Source organism: Chrysoperla carnea, chromosome 5 (genome assembly GCF_905475395.1).
Source record: "Chrysoperla carnea chromosome 5, inChrCarn1.1, whole genome shotgun sequence".
Taxonomy (NCBI): domain Eukaryota; kingdom Metazoa; phylum Arthropoda; class Insecta; order Neuroptera; family Chrysopidae; genus Chrysoperla; species Chrysoperla carnea.
In genome coordinates, this window is record NC_058341.1 from 6222812 (window position 1) to 6244161 (window position 21350).

Consider the following 21350-nt stretch of genomic DNA (forward strand, 5'->3'; position numbering starts at 1 on the left):
AGTCCAGTAATGAGTTATTTTTAGCTTTACAATACCACGCAATTACAAAAATATATAATATATTGTGTGCAAGTGATGCTTATAAATTTGATAATATAAATATCGTTCTTCAATCATCAATACTCTAACTATAATCGTATCTGTTCAGCTTGTTATAATTTTCTTTATAGGAAAATACTTGTCATGCTTTTAACTAATAAAAATCAGTTTTCCAAATTAATCTTAAGAAAATTAGCCTGTTTACTGTAGCAAGACAAAGCTACCTTAATTGTATAGTTTTTAAGTAGTAATTTGTAAAATGTAAATTTTTGGTGGCCATACTTCGTATTTATAAAGCTACGGGGCCGAACATTAAAGAAGAACGAAAATTAGCAAGAATGAAATAAGTATATAAAACAATGGGAAACTCTATTTTCGTTATTGTTTAGTGTTCGCCTTCATGCCTGACAGCAACATAAAACGAAGACATCTTTTTAGATTTTTTTAGATTTTTTAACTCTAGGACCTCAGAAAAACGATACAGTTTTTTGAACTGATTTTTGTTAAATATAATTTAATAAAAAAAAATAATAAGGAAATTTAAGTTTTATTTTTCATTCTTTCAATTATATTCTGCGGGCCAAGCGTAAATATCTGACATGGCTTCAAGTTTTGAGAGACTATTATCCAAGATACCTCAACCTGATCTTCCCTTATCCCGAATTTACCATTAATTAAGGACGTTCCCTAAAAAAAATGAGTGCAAATATTTTTAACTTACATTGGGATACCATTAAATTCATGCCAAAATACCATTGAATTTATGAAATTTTTCAGGCCAAAATTTTCGGATTTTCCATTCCTTGAGAGGAAAACGGTGCTCGCCCTGGTGGAAAAAATATTTGAAGAAAGAATAAGAAATTCTGAAAAAGTCTTAGGAACTTTGAATTTCTCAACGTTTTCGGACTAGTTTAATTCAGAGTTATTCAGAGTTCTTAATACTTTTTTAAAGTTTCTAAGACTTTTTCATAGTTTCCTAAGACTTATTAAGACTTATTCTTTTTTCAAATATTTTTTCCACCAGGGCGGCCATGCCCTTATAGACAAGTGAACGAACTGTATGCTATGGAGGTTAAATTATGCAACATCTCAGAGATGGCATTTTTATTTTTGGAAAGTGACTAAAAGCAAACATGAAATTCTTTCAAATAAATTGACAGGTTTTTTAATTTAATGTAAAATTTACATTTTTATTTAAAATTTTATTTTTACAAATAAATAAATACAATTACACTTAAGCTAACTTAAGTACATTTGCAATTTGGTTAAGGAACATTTTATAAAAAAAAATTTGTTTGCAAATATCTTAAAACAGTATCAAAATTGTTGCAAAACACGTTTCTTAGCCCATACATTATCAAACAAATTGATCACCTAAAAAACTTTGTATACCGAAAATGATTCTAAAAAAAAAGATCTCCATTTAGGAGATTTCAATTGGTACATAAAATGAATCGATCATAAAATGGACCAGATTTTTGTATATATTGGGTCAAAACATTGAGCGAATTTTGGGTCTCCAATTTCGATAAAACTCAGTTCATAAAGGTAATTTTGACTCAAAAAATCGGGCTTATTTGGTTTAGAATCATGGTTTCTGAGATATTATTCAAAATTCCTTCCGAATATCGATTTTCCGAAATAATTTGTGGTAATTTCTGAACTCTGAATATTTTTTTTTCTCAATTTGGATAAAATTCCATATTTAGGTTAATTAGAACAACATGCGGTAGTACCTACGAGTTGATTCTCGTAGTACCTACGAGTATTTCCCAATATAAAAAAAAAAGTTTCAACTTTTCGAAATTAATCAAACCATTGTAAATTTAAAACCAACAAAATTACCATAAATTTGATATATTTTTGTTGAAAAGCATGTCTTACGGAATTTGTTCAATATTGTCTGGGCTTTTTTAATATGTACAGTAAATTTTCGATAATCGGGACTCAATAAAAACCAAGTGGGTTTCGGATTACCGGATTTTTCCGGAATACTGGAATTGTATAGAAAAATGCATGTGATTGTATGTACAAACATCATTTTTAAGTGATTTTAGTTTCCGAGATATTATTTTCACAGGAGTAAGAAACGGTGTGTGGAAAGGAGAAATAAAAAGGCGGTGTTTGTATTACTCGACGTTTCGGATTATTGAGACTCTACTGTACCGAAAGATATAACTTAAATCCTAATGGTACAAATAACTAAAAGACATCATTTAGGGCTAAAGTTAATTGTCCAATAGCACCAAGTATGACACCAAATAAAGAACCGAAAAACTCTAAGAAATAAATGAAATTAATTTTTGGTACAGATGAATCTGGACTTTCAGCGGCCATCAATGGATTCGTTTGTCCATTCGCTGATGCTTCATTTGCGTTACAAAAGTCGAATGAAATATTCTGTAATCAAAAAAAATGTAAATTAATTAGTTTAGTTTAGGGAAGCTAAACAAAAAGCACGAACAAAGTCAGTTATTTCAGCTTCTTTCAGTAACTTCAACTTTCCCATAGGAAATCCATTGTAAAGGGATGTTTTTTTGAGAGGTTTCACAAATTTAAATTAAAATAAAACTAAGAAAACTGCTTTTAATATCAATGAAACTGCATTTATTGGAAAGATAATTTTATGCCGAGAAGTAACTGTCTGCCTTGAAATCAGTGCCTCTTTTAACGGTTGATGTATCGGATGGGCTAAAAAATTGGAGCTGTTTGCTAGTGAATTTCTGAGAAGTTAGCGTTGCAAAACAATAGCGTTAAGAGCATAAAATGAAACTGTGAACTTGAATTTCCGAGCTATAGCGCCGCAGGCCATCAGTGGTGGATTAGCAACGTAGCAGGAGTAGCAAATGCTAACAATCTCGCAAAAGACTTCCCCGTTGGAGTCCCAGAGAAATTTACGGAGACTAATAAAAAAGTAGAAAGGAATTAATATACACTGTTGATAGAATTTGCTACAGGTCTTTGGTAGTTTCGAATTATGAATTTTTCAATCTTACACATTTACACGCAATTCATGTATATATCTCAGCAATATCGGAAACGGCTCCAACGTTTTTTTGAGGTAGTTGGTTTTTGGGGCGAAAAATCGATCTAGCTAGGTTTCATTTTTAGAAAACGTCGTTTTATCGGTGTTTTCAGGAAAAACTGCAATATTGACTACAAAATATGACTCTTTTTGGCATCTATTGGCGGCGAAAGAAAATACATTACCGAGAAATTCAAATTTTTATTTGTATGGAGACATTTTCAATGATTCTTATATTAGTGATTAAATTTGTGTCTTTTTAACTCAAAGATTACCGAACAGAACTGACAGATTAATCCGACACGCTGTAAACTACTCTTTATTTTCTCTAAAATGTATTCAAATCGTTAAAAGTTTCCAAAACCAAACAAATTCCTTTTGTGTAGGTTCCTATATGAACGAAACTTCTTCTTTTCTACGTATAAAACTATATAAACTTCTCCACCATCATTATATTTTGTATAATATATGTGTTTGAACTTTATTATTGAAAGGGTCTGCAGGTCAAGAGGTGACTATCACCATTTATCCATCAATAAATATATGAAAGTTTTAAGCTTAATAAAGTTTCGTAAACAAATACCTTCAACTCATATAAAAGCACGTTTCTAAACAACGAAAATAGTTTAGAAAAAAATGTTAACAAATATAGGTATTTGGGCATAATTTGAATAACAGATATATTATCAAGCCGTGGTGGATAGAGTCTGGTGCGACAATTAAGACCCACAGGAATAACTTCTTAGCATAATAAACCGTTCAAACGACTCAAAACGACTAGATCAAATGTTATGAAATTCTTTTCGGATCATATTGTCGTTAATATACGCTTTGATCGACACCTCAACGAAGTCCATATCATTTTTTGTTCGCACGATATCGATCAGGATAAAATTTAAGAAAAAAGCTCGCTCGACTCGAAACGGTTCGACCGAATGTTATGAAATTATTTTCGGATCATACTGCTTTTAATATGCATCGAGCATCATCTCAACAAAGGCGATATCATATTTTGTTCGGGCCATTTCGACGACGAAAAAAATGTCCACGGACGTACGTGGTATAAGCGGGGAGCCCGTTACAGTAAAACTGCACTTACACGCGGATTTCTAAACGCATATGAATCAATACTGTTTAACGATGGTACAATATGGACTAAGTATGCCAGGGTTTATCCTAGCAGAAATATTTTTACATATTTTTTGCACTTTTATGGAAATGAATTTGTAAGAGACCAGTTTATTGCAAATTTTATCCAATTTCAAGAAAATTTGATGTGACAGCTGTTATCGTAGCAGAAAGATCTGTCACATCGATTTTTTTTATATATAAAACCAATAAATTTTATCCTTATCGCCGAATTAATTTGTTTGTTTTAAGTTCTACTTTCGAAATATCCCGGTGTGACAGTTCAAAACTTCTGTCCAAAATATGTGTCACACCAGTAAAAAATTTCGAAATCCCTGTAAGTGAAGTTATACTGTCACGGGCTCTCCAGGGCTATTAAAAGAAAATTTACTATCGGGAATAGGCTTTGCATTCAGAATGAAATGAAACTTGGCATAGTTGTCCATTATTATATCATAATTAATCCGTTAAATTTTTAGGGGCCTTCAGAGAACTGAAAATCTGAACGTTCAGTTTTGTGAAATAAAATAAAATCTGTGATTTCCCATAAGGATCAATGTTAAAATATCTTTTTTCAGTTCTCTGAAGGCCCCTAAAAATTTAACTGGTTAATTATGATATAATAATGGACAACTATGCCAAGTTTCATTGCAAATTCTGAATGCAAAGTCTATTACCGATAATACTACCTTAAAAATAATAAATAAAATAGTTCTTACAATTAAAATGATCACAGTAGCTATAAAACGCAATATAAAATCCATTATTATAAAATTGTTCGAATCAATTAATTAATTTTTTTTTTACAAAAAACACTACTGATTAATTTATGTAAATAAGATGTTTTTAAGTACCACTAAAAGTTTTAACACATTAAAAATTTGTTTTAAAACAAAAAAAAGAAGATCCCCCCACTTTTCACTAAATAGAAAACAATTTATGATTGCAACAATATATAAATAAATTAATAATAAATAAATAAATAATATGTGAATATTTTTTTAAATTGATTATAATAAAATTGATTTATACGGCGCGGTGTATTCAGGTCATTTGTACTAAAAATGGTTTTGTTGAAGTTAGATAATATATTTTCACTATACCTACGATGCAATGTTTTTTACACAAATGAAATTCTAGAATTCAAAAAATTTTATCATTACTAATTTTTCAGTTTCAGAAAATTGCCTATAGACCGGTTATTAGCTCGAAAAATTGGTGACGAGACTCTAATCTCGACGCAACTCGAATCAATCCAAAAAACATTTATAGCCTAAGATATCTACGGCATTTAAGACCCACCTTAATTAACAATGCTATAAAAAAGCATACAATTAGAATTAGTGAGAAAATTAGTGCAAAAGGGGTACAAAAATTGAAACTTTTAGAAATATTTGATATTTTAAAACCCTCTCCTTGGGCCTAATTTTACTGCGGTGATATAAAAATCCAAATAAAAAAATAAAACAAGTGAAAACTTACAATTGACTGAGTTAATTATTGAAATACCATATATGGATAATGTTGATTACGCAATCGTTTGTTTTTTTACATCATGCAAGTAAAGAAAGATTGCCACCCTTACACACAAAGTAATAAGAGTATCTTTCCAAAAATGATTCCAACAAAAGTTGTTTATTTTTTTGTATGAACATTTTTTACACTTAAACTTTTGTTCTATCTCTAACGGTTTACAAGATTGGTCCTAAGGGCCCAAGACCCAATTGATCTATGTTGCTCATTTAGGAACTCAACCCCACTTTTTACGTTCTGAGCACGCTATAAAAATTTCAGCTTGATATCTCTTATCGTTTTCGAGCTATCGTGTTTACGGACGGACAGACAGTAGCTTCAATATTTTTAAGCGTTACAAACTCGGAAGGAATCCCAACCCATTTTTCAAGTTTAGTACCTGTCTAATATAATTCTTACGTAAATACTTTGGTAATTTGATCGTTTTTAATAATTATAATTAATTAAAAAAATTAATTTTAATAATTAAAAGAAAAAACTTTTTTAAATAATTGGTTGGAAATTGCTTTGTGATAAACAAATCGGCGATAACAGTTGATTTAAAATGAAAAGTTTTATAATTTCAGTCCTAATTCAAACCATATGAAAATTCTTACTTTATTTTCATTAAATACTCATTTTATTCGCCAAATTTTTGGCAAAAAGCTGCCCACAACAATAGTTCAAGCCTAAGTGAAAATTGTTGAACTTTGAGTCATGCTTGGAAATCAAGACTGTCCTAATTTTGTATTAACATGGGCCCATTTTTGGAATTTTCGGGGCCACTAAAAAGTTAAAGACGGCTCTGGTTTTAAATAAGCTATTTTCACGAACGGTGTGATATTTTTGATAAGAACACATTGCGAAATAAAAATTTCATGTCTGCGGGACATTTTAGATACAAAATGGTTACTACTTAATTGTATAATCATTATTATTTTTTATCTAAATTGTTTCATTTATTCAGAAAGGTCACACATACTCATTAAATGAAACCTACAGTGGTTCTGATAATTAGATTTTTTTAACTCGTAACACGTTTAAAAGATAAATGAAAAAATAATAATAATTTTCCTGAGTTCGTATGCAAAAATACTCTAACTAGGGCTGTACAACCAGATTTTCGAGAAGAAAATCTGAAATTAATGAAACCGACTCACTCTAAGTTAATTAATTTTACAGACACAAACATTTTTTAATAAATAAGTTCTATAATCGTAAAATTAGCAGAATGTATAATGAACTGCCAAAACTAGATCAATTTCGATGATTTCTTTAGAGAAATTTATATTTTTAGCATAATACTTAAAGATTATTACTCCATTCAAAATTAGTGCCAAAAATATAATCCTTTTCCTGACGCATGCGTAAACAGTTACAGTTACAGAGAAACATTTATTATAGTTTGTGTGATGACTGTGTGAACATTGTAAATTTTATTATTTTAATTAATATAATAAAAAAAAATATTGTATCGCTAAAATGTTTAATAATAATATCATAATTATTTATTAAAAATTAAAATTAAAAAACAAACGTTTTCAAAATGTATGTTTTATTAAATTAAAATTATAAAAAATTCAAAAAACAAATGAACATCGTCAAGCCTGCGCAGAAGTTGTTTATCGCAAAAGGACGCTTAAACTTGTTGAATGTTACATATAAGAATAACTGTTACAATTTTAAATAAAATTAGTTTTTTTTAAATAAAAATAATTGATAATTAACTAAAACTTGAAAAAAAGTGATGAATAAAGTTTGTGCATAAAATATTTTAATATATTTGACAGACGAATAGAAATATTTCGTGTTAATTTTTCACTAATATAATTGTGTAATACTATCTTGGTAAAATTTTTATTCGAGAAAGTAATTAAAAGTAAAAATAAAGAATTTTACATGAATTTTCGTTAGTAAATATTAAAATGAAAGTTTGTCATGTAGTAAATTATTTAAAAAATCTTGTTTTAAAAAATATACGTTTAACATACGTTTTACTTTTAAATGACAATGCCACCTAGTGGCAAATTTATAAAGTTTATATATCGTGGTTTGAGTACAAGCTTAGCAATAAGCGAATTCAGGATAACAAAAAATGCCTTCGTTTTTTCTTCTTGTTAATTTCGTTTTTCCATACATTATCTGTTTCTTTCTTACCATAAAAAATAAAAGAAATATCTAACGGGTGATAAATTTACAGAGACAAGCGCGCTATTTTTAAGCTGAACATTAATTATCGGGAAATTAAGTTGTTATCTAGTGGAAATTCCATAAAACTTTTTTGTGTTTAAAAATAAAATGTGTTTAAAAAAATTTGTGTTCTAATATGTGTGAAATGTTCGTAGTGAAAATTGTGTGAAGTGTTTGTTTGAAGTGTTTGTGCAAGCCGTTCATATGGAATTGACGACTGCGATGGTTGCATTACAATGAGGTAACAATTGCATAAAATCAATCAATTACGATTTAAGAGAAGTTTCAGTCAGAATTTTATTATCTTTAGTCTACATGACCGGTGTCCAATATTGGCAAAAGATTTTTCAAACACCTAAACCTTGCGTAAAGTGTGCATTTTCATAGAAAACCGCGTGATGATCACAATAATGCGGGAAATGGTTCCAATAAACTTAGATGCATCAAATATTTTTATAGGCAATAATTATTACATGAATGTAATACAAGTTGCCTATTTTTACAACTTTTATAAGCAATAATTATTACATGAATGTAATACAAGTTGCCTATTTTTACAACTTTTATAAGCAATAATTATTACATTAATGTAATACAAGTTGCCTATTTTTACAACTTTTATAAGCAATAATCATTACATTGATGTAATACAAGTTGCCTATATGAAATTCTGTCTTTAGCATTCCTTTCGAATCGACATTGAAATGGAATTTCATTATCAAACTATACTCAAAGTTATAGGTTTTAGAACAAAAGGTATCAAAAGCTACCAACGTCATTGAAATTGTACTCGAGCTTGGACCTCACTAATCTTAAAATTTTCTTTGTTTGCAGCGTTTCGGATGTGAAGCGTGAAGGTAATGAAAAACGGACCAAAAGGTTAGTGATTTTAATAAATTCTAATCATAAACTTCTAATCTTTAAAAAATAGGAAGGTTTTTTTCTCCACTCTTTTTCAGCTTTTATTTCAGGTGACATTAGATATTTTTTTAGGAAGAGAAATCCTCGTTGAGTGACAGCTGTAAATTGTATTTCCGTGATTGATTGTCTTAACATGTTACTTTAGGTAAGTTTCACAGACATTAGAAACAATCTTAAGTAATTTTTATTAAGTATAAAACATAGAAGTTGTCTGTATGGAGGTTTGAAAACGGATTGAAAGGCTGCTGCCGCCAAACCCTTTCAAACTTCTAACAGGGGCGGTAGGTGGGAACAACTTCAAAAATATTTTTATTTACAGTGGAACCCCTATTTTAATTCAATCCAGTTTATGATTTCAAAAACTTACAAACACTAACAACTCTACGAAAAAAAAAGGCAAATTCGATTTTAGTTATTATATTTTTTATTGATATACGAAAGAACTTAAAAAATAACTTATTTCGATAAATTAAAATAAAAGGGCTAATAATTTCTTATCTTACTTCATTTTTTTAAATACAATTAAACATCTTATGGTATAAGAGCTAAGTTACGAAAAAGTTAATTTCAAGACGGCTGGATTTTATCTAGTGTCTGAGACCGGTTGCGTTGTTTTTCATATCCTTTTAGCAATATGAATTATCATAATCAAGAAACCGTTTTTAAATCATTTTAAAATGGTTGTAATTTAAAAAAGATTTAATTTATAATCAAAAAACAGAAGTTCTAGCTTTTTGCACACAACCTCTCTCAGGTACGAGACGTATTAAAACCGTCTTAAAATAAACTGTTAAAAATGATATCAGCCCTCGTACCATTCTTCAAGAAACTCTTTCAAAAACCTATTTACACAAAAACATTAAAATATTCAAATTATCTTTCAGTAGCCATTAATAAAATAAATATATTAGGGCTGATTAGTATAACATACGCATATTAACGCACACTAAAGTGTTAATTCGTAAAATGTGCCCCATTTTCTCGTTTCTGTCCCGAGGAGAGTGGGCTAGAAAGTATTTCAGTTCTGACTGAAAATCAAGGGTATTTGCTATTTGCCCAAATCAAGTTTGCTTAATTAATTTTACGAATGATATATTCCTAGCCTTCCGAATTTTAGAAATATCTGTCAATTGAACGAATAAAAATGGATATCGTGTGGCCCATTAATTTACTTTTCCTTCTTCATCTAATCTGTAAATTTGTGGTAGTTATTAATTCCACAAAATGTGGGCTATTAAACGCCTTATGTGTGCGTCAATATTGCCTGCTAAAGCCCTATTGTTTAGTTTTTTTTTTCAAATGTTATTATAAATTAAGGCAGTATTTATCGGTTATTATATTTTTCCCATATTATTAATAATGTTTGATTTAATTTCATATTTTCTTAATGAAAATCAATTTTTTTGTTTTGTTTGATTAAATGAAAACAGTACAATTATTTACAATTTATTCTTACAATCGATATAATATATTTATAGACTTATTTTTAGTTAAAATTCTCAATAAACTTAACCAATTAACATTTAGGGGGAATTGGAGAGCACAATGGAACAATCGTAATAATTGTACCTTGTTCCAAGAAAATTTCAGAACAAATTACTCAAAATTATTGAGTTTAGATGACTTTATAGTTCTTTGTAATTGTTCTTAAATTTTCTTGGAATAAGGTGCAAGAATTACGGTGGTTCCATTGTGCCCACCTCCCTTTACTACAAATATTTAGGTCTAGAGCAGGGCGTAGTATTTGACAATCATTCCAGAATGGTTGCTAATTAAAGAAGTTGTTGTCAACGCCGCGCCTAACAAATTTTCCTCTACGAAAAATTGTATAGAAATCTATGAAACTTTTTAAAAAGGTGTTATTGCCAACTTTGAACAACAATCTCTCAAATCTGTAGCCATTCTGAAATGGCTTTCAATTATTATACCTAGCTCTAGGTCTACATGAAAGGACCTAGAAAAATTTTAATAAAAATTAGTTTTCTCAAATACTCAAGGAGTATTTTAACTGAAAGTGAATTTTCAATTAAATTCTACAAGACCCTTTGAGAATAGTAGCAGCGCTGTGAGAATATTTTCTTTTTGTAAAATTTATTAGACTAAATTATTTTAATAGTTATTATTTTACTGACAATCTATTTTTTTAATTAACTATCTAATATTAAATATTTTTTTAATAAGATATATATTCTCCGATTTAGCTCAGCTCAAAATTAATTTGATAGATGTCAACACTAGTAGTTGATTTCGGTCGGTATCAATTTTATTTCTTTTACGTTTCTTTTTTACGTAACTTAACTATAATTTATACAATTTTCTTATCTAACGTATATTATATTAAAATTATGAAAAGAACAAAAAGTCATTTCCCTATCAGAGTTAAAATATCAAAGAATTTATGTAAACATAGTCATTTTTACCCCCCGGCGCAAAAGGAGAAGCATATGTGTGTCAGTCTGTGGCATCCGGATTGTTTACAAAGGAAATTTACAAAATTTAAATAAAAAAAACCGACAAATGTGGTTTTTTCCTTGTAGCTTTCTTTAAACTAAACCGATTTTCTTGAAACATAGCTAAGATTACTCTCCATTAAATTACCTCTTAAACATACATCAAAATCAAAATCGGTTCATTCGTTTAGAAGCTACAATGTCACAGAGAGGTACACGCACATAGTGATCAAACTCATAACCTCTTTGTTTTTGATTCGGAGATTAAAAATCAAATATTGGTTTTATTAAATAGAAATTCAGAATGGAGAATGGTGAAAAAATCTCTAATTTTTTTGTCTATACATTTTCTTGTCAAGTTTTATCAAAGGTAGTATTATTTTGCCCCTTCATTCACAATTTAACCCTTTTATGGCTTTTTTTCACCCTGAGGAGTGTTGTTAAAATTATTCAAATAAAACAAGAGTCTCGAAATAATGATAAAATTCCAGTCGAAATCGACCCCTCCTTATGTTTCTAATTGTTTAATAATTAAAAACATTTCATGCATGATATTAAAAAATTTACCAAAATGAAATTAGGACTCTTAATAATAAATAAAATACGACTTAAATAAAATTAAACCAAAAAATTAAAGGTCAATCATTTTTTACCGATTATTCCCAGTTTGTGGCCATTCATGAACTTTTTTTTTACATAAAATATTCGATATCGAAAATAAGAATTGTAAACATATTATTCAAACATTATGTTCACTCGAAATTCCCAGGAAAAAAACATTAATAAATTCGCATTGGACAAACATGCTTAGCCCGTACATAAAATGATGGGAACTCTTGTCGACATTGTCGACAAATATGTTTCTGTAATAAATTATGACTGGATAAATGCCCTTGATAGCATTTCGGTGTTAACCAAAATAGACATAACGGACATTGTTTTGTTTGCGTTGGTAAACGCATATTATGCGCTTTCATATGTTGCTGATACGAATTTTGCATTTGTTGCGTGAAAATACACGCGCAAAGCTTACATACAATAATATCTTTGTGCTTCGTAACAATATGTTTAATCAGTAAGTATTTTTTAATAAAAGCACTCGTACAACAATGACACGGGAAATAACGATTCCCATCGTCCGCAAAAATATATACGAGATGACGAATAGCACGTCGTTTCTTAACTGGTTTAGCGCCCTGAGCTGATTGATTATCACCATTTTCTGTTTCATAAATCGAATCAATATATCCATTTGCGTCTTGAATTTCCGGTTGAGCGGTACTTCGTGTGGGAAACGATGATGAATTTTGATTTGCCATACTATGAATCGAATTAATTTTAATTTCAAGCGGTAAATTTAAAAATGGTTCATTACTATCGTCTTCATCTTCTTGTGATTGAATTATCGAATCAAATGCATCGAATGATGGCGTACAGACTAATTCCCCATCGTTGGTATCTGGTAACGGATTGTATGAATTTTGTGCTGATGAATTGTAATCTGGTGCTAATGGATCGTATTCCATGTAGGATTGACCTGAATTATACATATCGTGCGAATATGATGAGTTGTAATCATCTTCGGGTTCAGTTTTTACGTTATATTCGGACGTTGAACGATTATCGATTTGATAGTTATCATTTTCTAATTTTCGTATTTTTATTGTACTTACAGTTGATTGATCAGTATATGGTCGTTTACTCATTTCTACTGTAAAAATAAAAATTATACTTTCAAAATTACCGCCATTATTTATGCTTAATCAAATGTCATAACCTATAATTACAATTCGAATGGAATTTAAAATATTTAAAATGAGTTTAAATTTACATCCATTTTAAAAATAATTAAAGATTTATTTATAAATCAAATAAAAATTATTAATTTTCTTACCTGTTTCACGTAAATATAATTATTATTTAGATAAAGGACGCTCGAACTTTATTATCACTTTTTAAGGTAAAAACTAAAATGGTTTACGACATCGAACATGAAGAAAATAAAATACCCCAAAGTTTACGAAAGTCATAATAATTAAAGTTTACAAATTACGAATTCAAATCATTTTAATGATTTGTAAGATTAAAAATATTATTTGAAAAGGTGAGCTTTGATTAAAAACATTTATGTCAAAATAAAAATTAATTTAAAATGCGTTATCTTTGTAAAAGTCCATTTTGTTTTACAACTTTGAATTCTTCTGAAGAAAAATATTGTACATCGTGTTTACAAGAAAAACAACGAAACAAGACGTGGGTTTTTGTATTTTAAATTTTTCTACTCGTAAATATTCCTCAGTTTTCTTCTAGTAATTAGTTGCCCGGGCCTGTTAGGCACAAATATCCGGCCTTAAATTCACGAAATTTCATTCACTGATCCACGGATTGACCATTCCTTTAATGGAGTCTAGTTGTGATGGGTCTGCTGGTTTTTTGGCTTTTCAATTAATCCTGTGATTGCCTTCATAATTGACCCACGAGGATCTGCGAGTTAATTCCGAGTTGTACGGGTTTTCTAATTAGGCCGGTCCGTGAATGATGTCTGTATATCATTGCATTTTTCAAAAATATCAACTTTTATAGGAACCTTACAAAATTGGTTTAATTAAAATCTAAAAGGTGCGTTCGCCATAGAAAGTCTCTTGCTAACATTTGTCGTGAATCTTGTTTTAAGCGATATGTTTAACGTTTCTATGGAAAAGGTCAAAGGACAAAAGAGTCGGCATGCTGAACCTGATGCAACTTACATAAATGGTTCGGATTCCTTTAACTGAACCGATTCTTGAAACATCGCTAAGAACACTCTCAATTAAATTACCTTTCGAACAAAAAAATTCCAAATCGGTTCCCCTGTTTAGGAGCTACGATGCCACAGACGGACACACATAGCGTTCAAACTTATAAGACCCTTCTTTTTGCGTCAGTTCTTGAAACATCGCTAAGAACACTCTCAATTAAATTACCTTTCGAACAAAAACAAAAAAATCCAAATCGGTTCCCCTGTTCAGCAGCTACGATGCCACAGACGGACACACATAGCGTTCAAACTTATAAGACCCTTCTTTTTGCGCCAGGGGCTTAAAATTGATAATCAATAACGTCTGGATTTTAATAAAAGGAATTTTTAAAATGAATCCCGAATTTCAAAAAATTCCCCAATTCTCGATCTTAAAGTTCGGAATATTAGATTTCTTTTTCAAATAATTTTAAATAAAGAAACTTAAAAATTGAAATTGTTCCAGTGTCGATGATTATAAAGAAATTTCAAAATATTGGATAACTAGAAATGATTCTAGTAGTGTAGCGAATATATTAACAGGAAAATGGATTCCTGAAACTTTATACAAAACTGACTTAGGTAAGACTGAGTCACAACTCACTAACAATGAAATAACTACTGAACCATTAAAGTCGGTGGACTATAAATGCGAACATAAAACCTGCGAATGTTCTCGTAATAATTTCACGAGTCCATCGAATAAAAAATTATCAAAACCTACATGTTTTTGTGACGTATGTACAACTTGTACCGATAAGAAACAGAAATTTATAAGAACAAAACCACTATCAGCGAAAAAAAGAAAAATGAAACGTGGTATAAATACAAAAAGCTCAAGAAAATCTGAACTTACAAAATCTACAACATCGGAATCGGGAAAATTCGACTGTGATCTAAATTGTAGACGTATGTTGAATGCAATGCAATTAAAAGATAATATCATCGATCATTTAGATTTTACCAAAGATCGACGAATCTTAGAAAGAGGTTACATGTCGGATTCGAATATAAATTTATGCCGTTGTGAACTACGTAATCAACATTCTCAAACTTCTAATACTTTCGATACTTTGAATGCTCGAAATAAAATTAATGTAAAATGTTCGAAATGTACTTCATGTAATTTACGTGATTTATCAGATTTTCGAAGTTACAATTATCAAGAAACACATGCTCCAAAAACTATTACCGATACAATTAAAATACCCGTACACACTTGTATTTACCCGTACGAATTGAATGATCGTTTATTTGCGAAAAATTCATTTGGAGATGAAACATCACGATGTTCGATATGTGATCTGCCATTGGTGACCGGTGTAACGGATTTTTTTAAGAAGCCCGGTAGTGGAATACAAAACTTTGAATGGGAATATATTAAAAAGAGGGAAGTTTTACGAAAACGTATGGAGAATTATGTACCACAAATGGCTGTTATTCAAATTCCTATTTGTGTTAAAGAACCAAATCATTCGGTTATTCCTCAAAGAAGTGGAAGAAATATTAATCAGAGTTCTGGCGGACAATTGCATCGTTTGAATGTATCGTTGGGTAAAAAGATTTATCCTCGAGACTCATTGGCATTACGATTTCAAAAAGGCATGATTTAATCGAGACTATTAATTACTTTTAAAATTATTTATTTTTTTCTAATAACTATTTTGTACATTTGCTTTTTAATAAATTACAAAAAGTGAAAATTAATTTTCCTATGAAAAAATTCACATAACTTTCTAATTTCCATGTACAAACTAATACAAAACTTGTAACTATAATTCAGTCTAATTGAACATGAAAAAGGCGAGTGAACGCTTCATAAAATTAGGCATTTTTGTTTCGAGTTTTCGACCTCAGAAGACGATTGGGTTATTTTTAAAAAGAATGAAGAAATATCTTATTTCGAAAATTTAAAATCACAGTTCTATAAAATCTTTCTACGGTGTTCGTTTAGAACTCTCACTAACATTGTCCAAAAAAATTTGCCAAGCGGGCAATCAACTATGAAAAAACTACAAAAATAAAACTTCGAATATAATTATTCGAATTTTTCTGTTAGTTGTGTTAAACTAATTGAAATTAGTCTTCCAGACATCTCACAGCATGCTTACATCATCCGGATTAAAAGACACGTCAATAGTATGTAGGTGGACTTATATAATAAGCACCACCTCGACGATAATCGAATACTGCTTCGGGAACTCGTCCCATTTTCGACATAGCAGTTACTGCCGAATGTCCAGCTATCTCATTTTGTTTATAATCAATTCCATTTTGTCTTAAATAATTTGCAACAACTTCATTACCACATTCATATTGAAATTTAACATTATTACGTGCATAGCTAAATTTCGGTAGAATTCGACATGCATGTATTGAATCCTGCAACGTTTTACCCAAAACAAAATAATTATAAAGTGTGTTTATAATTGCACTGAGAATTTTCGCTCCACCAGCTGAACCAATTTGAAATACTGGTTCACCATTTGAATTCACCATTATTATTGGTGCTATCGACGAACTTGGTGTTTTATTTGGTCCAATTACATTCTGTAATGGTTTCCCTTTACGTCGCCATGTTGATTTACTAAAATCTCTTAAGTGATTATTATAGAAAATACCCAAATTTTCTGAATGTATACCCGATCCAAATAAAGAATTAATTGAACTGGAACCGGTTACTGCACTATTACCAACTTTTATAATAATATTTGTTGTACCTTGATCTCTTGGTGCTTCAATTCGTGCTAATGTTACGTTACCAAATTTTGTTGGAATGGTACTGCGACATTTGATACCGTTCTTGATAATTCCATCAGCAATTGACGAACCCGATTGAATTATTTTATTGATAGTTTTTTCTGGTAGTTCACGTAAGTTTGATTGTAACGCATATGCGTACTTTAAAATTTTCAATAAGTACACAATCTTCTCCGCTTCTGTTGCTTGTCGTCTAATAATTACACGCATTCTTTCCATTATTTTTAATGCAAATAATATTGCTTGTCCACTGCCGGGTACTTTTGATGCAAATACTGTGTACTTATCGAAACGTATTGTTGCGGGTAATTCTGCTCTGGCACGATAGTTAACAATATCATTTGAAGTTATGAATGAATTAGATGCTCGTAAATCGTTTAATAGACCTTAAACAGAGAATAAAAGTTAAAATATTGCCTAAATTTCAAAAAATTTATTCATGAAATTTTATGATTAGTGTCGAAGAATTTAAAAATTATCGCCGTAGTTGCTTTTTTACGTGCTCTCAACTTATAGTGAGTTCAGAGTAACGCTGTACTGAGACGATTTTCCGTTTCCGTCGCTATTTTGATAATTTTTCGTAATTTTTTGAAGACACAAGTGGTTCTCAAAAAATGTTTTAAAAACGGGCCGTCACATGGAGAAGGGGAGAAAAGTTATTGTATCTTCCTGGAAAAAGTTATTGGTTTTTCGATAAAGAATAAACTTTGAATATGTTGTAAAGTTTGAAATTCTGCGTCGATACCAATTCTAAAATTTCACAAATTAATTTCTTTGATCCCAAATCTTTCTAGTGCTAACCTTGATGTAAGATTCCATTGGGTTTATACATAGATGACGATGGACCATCTTTACTAATTTGAGCTAACGTTTCACATAATTGTGGATTTCTCATTACATTATTTTTAAATTCTATGTTCGTACGAAGGTTCGTACGATATGCATAATTTTGTAAGAGTATCATAAACATTTCCTTCGTTTTCCACGTTATGTAAAATCCAGTTTTACATAAATTTAACACTGGCTGAATAATTTGACTCCACTGTAATCGATTTTTATGTGGTTCAATGTTATATAATAATTCATAACCAGCCAGAACACTTGGTATTCCAATACTGTTACCATTTCGTATTGGATAATTGATAAAATTTGGATTATTTGGTGATTTTTCTCGTGCATCGATAAATAATGCACTTGTGGCTTGTTGACCTTGATCGTAATACACACCTTGAAAACCACCACCCAAACCGGAATCCATTGGATGTACAAGTCCTTCACATAGTGAGACTCCTATGAACACTTCACGTGCGTTGCCACCTTGTCGTGTTAAAGTTTCACCGATGTATGTGCAATAGCCATTATTTGAGACCACAATATTATCAGTTGAACGATATGCAGTGCATAATTTTAGAAGGATTATGATTGCAAAACATCGTTGAATTGTTGTTTGCATTCTTTTCAAATCTGTTTGGAGAAAAGTATAATTACTTTCTGTTATACATCGATTGGTAAAAATTTATGGATGGACCCATATTAACTAAACTACAGAAATCATAATAAGTTTCGACTTTTGTCCCAATTTATATGTAATTCGACCACCAAGTAGTCATCATCAGTATGAATTAGATAACATATAGAGGATCCCATGTATTGAAATTGATCTGAATTTGAAGTTGAATTTGTGATTTGATGACTGACTAGAACATATAACATATGCGTTGAATGGTTTTATTTGTTCTCAGCCACTCACACAAAGACGCTGTTTTACACCATAAATTTTATTTGAGGCCATATCGATCCTTTATCTATATGTTATGTTATATGTCTATGGAAGAATTAGCTAATCGTAATAAATCTTATAATTATAAGTGTATGTTACTCGTTTCTAATTTAGTAACGGTTTGCACCCAGATGTTTTGATGTGTCCACAATTTATTGGATTTTAATATTAATAAATACTCTATCTAGCGATAAAAAAATAATTATAGTTTGCAACGTCTATAGATTAATAATATTTAACAGAATTGTTTGTTTACAATCTTGTAAATCATACACATAAAAGAGTACAGCACATTAAAATGTATAATAAAGTAGGTATCTTTTGCCTTTTAATTCAATGAAAAATTGACTGAGCTGTTATATTGTAAAGTATAGTGTGCTGACATCTTAGCGCATTAAAATCGAATACTTTGCAAGTATCTGACAAATTCGAATATTTTATCACCTTAATTTGACACTTTAATAAAATTACAAATCAAAAATAAATCATGAAACTAATTTCAAAATCCCATTATTAATTCTAAATTTTTGAAATTCTTTGCTTATATTACAGAAATCATAATTTTAAATTGTTACCTAATCCAAAATGAATAATTTCGTATTTTGCTTTTATTAGCCACCAATAATTAAAACAATTATAGATTGTAAGACAATCTCATACTGACAGCATCAATTAAGAGTTCCGAAGCCGTTTTATTTAATAGTTTGCAAAGTATGAAGTAAGAATGATAGTGGTGTACCGGATTTCAATAAATATTTTATAGTTTGGGAGATTACAGCAGACTTTTCGTCGTGATAATTTTCTCGCTTCTCAATACAAATGTAAAAAATCAGATCCCTTAACGACGAGTTGAGTAGTTTCCAAGACATATATATAATACAATATGCGCAACGTTGCCACATCACTATAAAAACAGCCTAACAGGTGGTAATTATTTAAAAATATAGAATAATTAACTACGACGTGGTGTAAAATTTAAATATGTTTAAGGAAAAAAATTAAATATTAATTTATCAAGGTTAATATTTCAGATTGATTTCAATATAACTTACCTGTAGAAGTCACTGTGAAAAATCGATTATAATAGATACACTACATTTTCCAAAAAGCATTATTGCAAACTAAGTTTTAAATTTTAAAAAAACATAAACATAGTGAACATATAGAAATAAAAATAAATTTTAATATTGTTTAAATACAAATAACTGTGTCTAATTTAAAATCAGTGGCGGCACTGAGACCGCGGTTACTTCTGATTGAAAATTAAATGCAAAATAATAATAATTCATTGAGTATGTCAGAATAGTTGGCCATGATTTGTTTGACATTTACTATTTTATATTTTTACAGAATTCTTTAATTTATGGTTCAAAATGATGATCATAGGTCTGCTCCATCTATAATCATCATTTGGAATCATAAATTAAAGATTTTTGTAAAAATTTAAAAAATGATAAATGTCAAATTAAAATTGATTTTTTATCTTTATAAATTATAGTTCATGTGTTATTCTGATATATCAGCTATATTGCTGTACAGTTTCATTTAAAACCATTCGCTAGTTTTATAGTGAAAGCATAAAAAACAAACAAACATGCTTACTTTCACATTTATAATATATAGAGATATCTATCTTTTTAGTAAAACACCTCCTTCAAAATAAATTTCTACATCCGCTCCTGTTTTAAATGATCTTTGCTACATTCATTATCTTATATTTAAAAAAGCGTATCATGGTCAATCGAGTTTTTTATATTACTTTGGAATTTCCAAAGTTTGCACATACTCTAGCCAAAGCCATTGATAAAGTTTTTGGTTATTAAAACGGTTTTTTCGAATTTTAAATATTTATTTTTCCTTATTGATAGCCTGTTTTTATCTTCATTATAATTAAATGATAAACTATATTAGAGATACCCTGCGGTTAACTGACACTTATCGTGCATCCCGAATTTTTATACCATGTATATGAAATATAACAAGGTATACTAAGTTTAGTCCCAAGCTTGTAACGCTTAAAAATATTGATGCTATGGACAAAATTTTGGTATAGTGGTTCATAGAATTATCTAATTAGGCCATTTCCGCTTGTCTGTCTGTCGTCTGCCCGCCTGTCATCACGATTACTCAAAAACGAATAGACATATCAAGCTGAAATTTTTATAGCGTGCTGAGGACGTAAAAAGTGAGGTCGAGTTCGTAAATGAGCAACATGGGTCAATTGGGACATGGGTCCCTAGTACCCATCTTGTAAACCGTTAGAGATAGAACAAAAGTTTAAGTGTAAAAAATGTTTCTTATAAAAAAATAAACAACTTTTGTTTGATACAATTTTTCATAAACACCACTGTTTACCTGTGAGAGCGCAAATTATGTGCAAATTATTTCATATGTATTATATGGGAATATCAGTTATGTAAGCGTGACATGTATGTGTAATGTAACAGAGAAATCCACACTGTTACATTGTATTTCAACAATTAACTAAGTCAATTGTTTGTTTTCACTTGTTAGTTATCAATTTTTGTCTAAACTATATTTCAAACAAAAAATGTTTGCGTATTTTTAAAGAACAACTTTTTTATTTAAAGCGTTCTTCTAATATTTGTCAGTTATGAATCAGAGTGAGGTTTTAATTAAACCTGAAAACTTAGATAAAATTTGATGCCGGTATAAGATGTGTGAATTTGAAACTAGGATTTTTTGTTTGAAGTATCATCCTCGATTTAATTTATTAATCGAGTTTCAAGCATATGTCAACTTAAAAAA

The 21350-nt window shown here is 29.7% G+C and overlaps 3 protein-coding genes across 4 annotated transcripts; 1 reads left to right on the forward strand and 2 right to left on the reverse strand.

Moving 5' to 3' along the window:
• Positions 1-11889: 11889 nt before the first annotated feature.
• On the reverse strand, positions 11890-13274 carry LOC123301735. Its single transcript, XM_044884616.1, has 2 exons — positions 13160-13274; positions 11890-12976 (listed from the first exon to the last, which is right to left on the reverse strand). The coding sequence occupies exon 2, from the start codon at positions 12969-12971 to the stop codon at positions 12045-12047; it is 927 nt and encodes a 308-aa protein (XP_044740551.1). The 5' UTR covers positions 12972-12976; positions 13160-13274; the 3' UTR covers positions 11890-12044.
• Positions 13275-13877: 603 nt separating this feature from the next.
• LOC123301736 lies at positions 13878-15655 on the forward strand. Its single transcript, XM_044884617.1, has 2 exons — positions 13878-13884; positions 14508-15655. Exon 2 carries the CDS (start codon positions 14851-14853, stop codon positions 15652-15654), a length of 804 nt encoding a protein of 267 aa, XP_044740552.1. The 5' UTR covers positions 13878-13884; positions 14508-14850; the 3' UTR covers position 15655.
• Positions 15656-15766: 111 nt separating this feature from the next.
• LOC123301737 (scoloptoxin SSD14-like) lies at positions 15767-19742 on the reverse strand. 2 transcript variants are annotated; one of them, XM_044884618.1, is made up of 3 exons: positions 19634-19742; positions 17603-18265; positions 15767-17187 (listed from the first exon to the last, which is right to left on the reverse strand). In XM_044884618.1, exons 2-3 carry the CDS (start codon positions 18252-18254, stop codon positions 16175-16177), a joined length of 1665 nt encoding a protein of 554 aa, XP_044740553.1. In that variant the 5' UTR covers positions 18255-18265; positions 19634-19742; the 3' UTR covers positions 15767-16174. The 2 variants fall into 2 exon arrangements, with proteins under 2 accessions (XP_044740553.1, XP_044740554.1); XM_044884619.1 differs by lacking the exon at positions 19634-19742 and adding an exon at positions 19157-19269.
• Between the last annotated feature and the right edge of the window lie 1608 nt (positions 19743-21350).

What these genes read in the sequence shown, in the direction of transcription:
- LOC123301735 (XM_044884616.1), bottom strand. Translation starts at nt 12,971, where the DNA reads ATGAGTAAACGACCATATACTGATCAATCAACTGTAAGTACAATAAAA.
- LOC123301736 (XM_044884617.1), top strand. Translation starts at nt 14,851, where the DNA reads ATGAAACGTGGTATAAATACAAAAAGCTCAAGAAAATCTGAACTTACA.
- LOC123301737 (XM_044884618.1), bottom strand. Translation starts at nt 18,254, where the DNA reads ATGCAAACAACAATTCAACGATGTTTTGCAATCATAATCCTTCTAAAA. An exon ending in CAATGGAATCTTACATCAAG is followed by an intron (nt 17,188 to 17,602) that starts GTTAGCACTAGA and finishes TCTCTGTTTAAG; the next exon opens with GTCTATTAAACGATTTACGA.